Genomic DNA, 3,041 nt, shown 5'->3' with positions numbered 1-3,041 from the left:
ACAAGTGACTTGCCCGAGGTCACATAGCTGGTATGAGGCAGAGACGGGATCCGGCTCAGGGACATCTGCATTCTTCTCCTGGAGGGCAGCCAGCCCCGGGGTGGCAGCAGAGGGGTGCTAGCAAGCAGCCCTACGTCGTGACTTGCCCGAGGCTGGCACCGCCCTGCTGGGCTGCCTTGCTCAAGTCACTTTGCCTCTCTCTACAGGTGTGGTTGGGGCCAAGGCCTAGTGGCACTTGCTTGGACGGCTTGCCTGGGTAAGTAGGGGACAGGGAGCGCCTGAAGGAGGGGCCACGCCCGAACCCATGAGGAGGCCAGGAGGGGGCCTGGAGGGGGCCGGCCCACGAGCGGCCACGTGGGGCCCTAAGCACCCCCTGCCCCAGTTTCCAGGCCAGCTTCTGGACTCAGCGGGGCAGCCTTCCATGCCCACGCCCCACCTACTCCTGTTAACCCCCTCCTCTCCACTGAGGGGGCGGTGGTGAAGGTCACCCTCTGCTCTACCTCTAAGCACAGCTGCCCCTGTGACCCCTGTGCTCCGGGCCCCCTCCTACCTACCTGGGCTCCTCCGTGGAGCCTTGTCTGTGTTCAGCCTCTGAAGGCTGGGGTGCCCGGGTCCCCAGTTCCCTCTGGCTGCCCACTCCACGCCCTAATGTCTAGACCACTGTCCCAAGCCCTAGACTGTCACACGTAGCAGTGTCTCCCCCTGATGTCCAAGCCTGGGACACAGTCCTGCCCCCGCCCCCAGCCCCCAGCTCTTTCTCCCAGGGTGCTCTTTCTCGCGGGTGGCCCAGCAGCCTGCCTGGGACCTGTCACCACTTTGAGACGTGTCCTTAACCCTCTCTTCTCCCTTGCCCATCAATACCTGGGTCCGAGGCGCCCTGGGCTTACTCCCAACGATAGTTCCCCTGGCTTCTACCTCTGCCCTTAGGTCCTCCCGGAGCCTCACCTGGACCCCGGCAGACCCCGCCCCACCCCACCCAAAAGCCACCTGAGGCCTTCCCATCACTCCGCATGAGCCGTGCTGCCCACCTGGCTCTCTTGCGTGGGGCTACCCTGATCCCTCGGTCCCCCAGGCCCCAGGGCCCTGCCCGTCCTTCGAGTTCTCTTCCAGGGGACACCGCTGCTTCAGGAGTGGGGGCCAGGCGCAGGGGGACGCCTGGTCTCCAGGCTGGGGGGTCTCTCACCTCCCCCAGCTCCTCGTGGACCTGCTCCACGTAGGTGGTCCCTCTTGGCGCGGGGCCCCCGGGGGCGTCCGATCGGTCACTCCCGCTCTCGTTGGTCTTCCGGCTGTGGTCCTGGGCCTCGTCGTCAGACTCCTGGGCGAGCTCTCTCTCCGACTTGTCTGAGAAAGCATCGTTCTCTAGGGAGGACCCGTTCAGCCTGGAAGGCAGATGGCGCCCGTGGGTCCCTGGTCGCAGCTGAGGCCTGGCACGCCCACGTGGGGCACCCCCACCCCAGGTACCCCCGCCCCTGGCACGGCCCACTGCTCAGCACTTCACACACATCACTCGGTTTAATCTCCTGGGTGACCAGCATTTGACAGTATCTGCCCGGCTCTCAGGTTTACTGTGGAGGAGGGGGCCTGCCTCCTGATCTGAGGTTCGCGGCCCAGCCGCACACCTTTGTGGCATTCGCCCCCCTCCCTATACCAGGAGACCCGCGCGTGAGTGACAGTAAAAGCCAGGGTCCCAGAGGTCCTCGGCAGGCCGGAGTCTCGGCTCCTGGGAAGGGCCAATCCTGCCCTAGCGCCCCCGCTCACGGGAACAGGTCCTGGTCGTGGGAGGTGGCCGAGGGGGGCAGCCCGCAGAGCGAGGAGGGCGACGCGTCTGGCGAAGACCCGGGCTCCCTGTCGCTGCCCTGCTTGCACGTGCTGAGTCGCAGGAGGCTGGAGCAGCGCAGGGCCAGCTCCAGCGCGTCCAGCCAGCAGCGGCCTGCGTGGGGGAAGGGGTGTGTGTGACCCAGCCCCGCCCCGGGGAGCGGCCCTCCCGGCTGGGGTGCACGCGCCCGCACGGCCAGCTCTCCACCTGGAAGGCCAACCCTTCCGCGCTTCCGCCGCAAGGAGTCCCTGCTCCCTCCGCCTTCCGTGGGACCATCTGCCCCGCCCGGCCCTCCGCCCCACCCCTCTATTGGTGAAAGCGCCCTTCGCTTCCGCCTGTCCTCACCGAAGAGTCCCCCGTGCCTCCCTGCAGGAAGCTCCCCTCCTTGCCCCGACCGTTCAGGGACCCCTGACCTCCCAGCCCGGAACCAGCCACCCCGCCACCGCCCCATCCCCGTCGCGACAGAGATCGCGGTGTCCGACTGCTCACTACTCTTCTCCCCCAGAGAGCATGGGCTTCCCTGTCCGTCACGGGGCCCACGCGGGGTCTGACGCAGAGTCGGGGGCTGGGGAAACGAGGGGGGAATTCAAGGGACCCGGGACAGTCGCGAGGGAGCGCGAATGTGGCGTCTGACCACCAGGGGGCGCCGTGCACCAGCGGGTCCGTCGCTGGCCCAAGGCTCCGAGCTGGAAAGGCCGGAGCCCGAGGGTCAGCTCAGGCCACCTGGAGCGCTGGTGGGCTGGGAGCCCTTCACCCCGCTTCCCGCTCCCCATCCCCTCCGGAGGTCCCCGCCCGAAGAGCTTGGGGTGGGAGAAGCCGCTTTACTCCCAGCAGCCACTGGAGGGCGCTCCAACCACGTGCGATGCCCCTGGGAGTGGGGACGCAGCCCCCTCTCCAGGCTCCAGCCCTTTCTTGCTGGGATGTCCCCCCGTGCCTCAGTTTCCTCATTGTCAAATGGGGATGATTACAGTAGAACCCATTGATTCAATGGTGTCTGGCACGTTGGCGCTAATTGTTCCCAGGTTGCTTTATATAAGGTCATCGAATTCTTATAATAATGTCTGGGGAGACAAGTGCTGTTATTCACATTTTGCCGTGGGGAAACTGAGGCTCACAGAGGGACTAGTGAGTGGCTGACCCTGGGCTCGTCCCCTGACGGCAGGGTGCCTCCTTCTTGGGTGGTGGTGAAGGGCCCTGAACCTGGTCTGTAACCCCGTGGGGCGGA

The 3,041-nt window shown here is 66.3% G+C and overlaps 1 protein-coding gene across 1 annotated transcript in view; it reads right to left on the bottom strand.

Annotated features, from left to right (window-relative positions):
- The window catches only part of OSBPL5 (oxysterol binding protein like 5), a 34,617-nt gene that overhangs the window by 20,358 nt on the left and 11,218 nt on the right, over positions 1–3,041 (bottom strand). The window contains exon 7 of the mRNA XM_023537358.1: positions 1,184–1,379. Within this exon, the coding sequence (XP_023393126.1) occupies positions 1,184–1,379 (196 nt within the window). The remainder of the gene's footprint in view (positions 1–1,183; positions 1,380–3,041) is intronic.

The sequence above is a fragment of the Pteropus vampyrus genome, unplaced genomic scaffold, assembly GCF_000151845.1.
Source record: "Pteropus vampyrus isolate Shadow unplaced genomic scaffold, Pvam_2.0 Scaffold187, whole genome shotgun sequence".
Lineage (NCBI taxonomy): Eukaryota > Metazoa > Chordata > Mammalia > Chiroptera > Pteropodidae > Pteropus > Pteropus vampyrus.
This window is presented reverse-complemented; position numbering and strand designations above follow the sequence as displayed.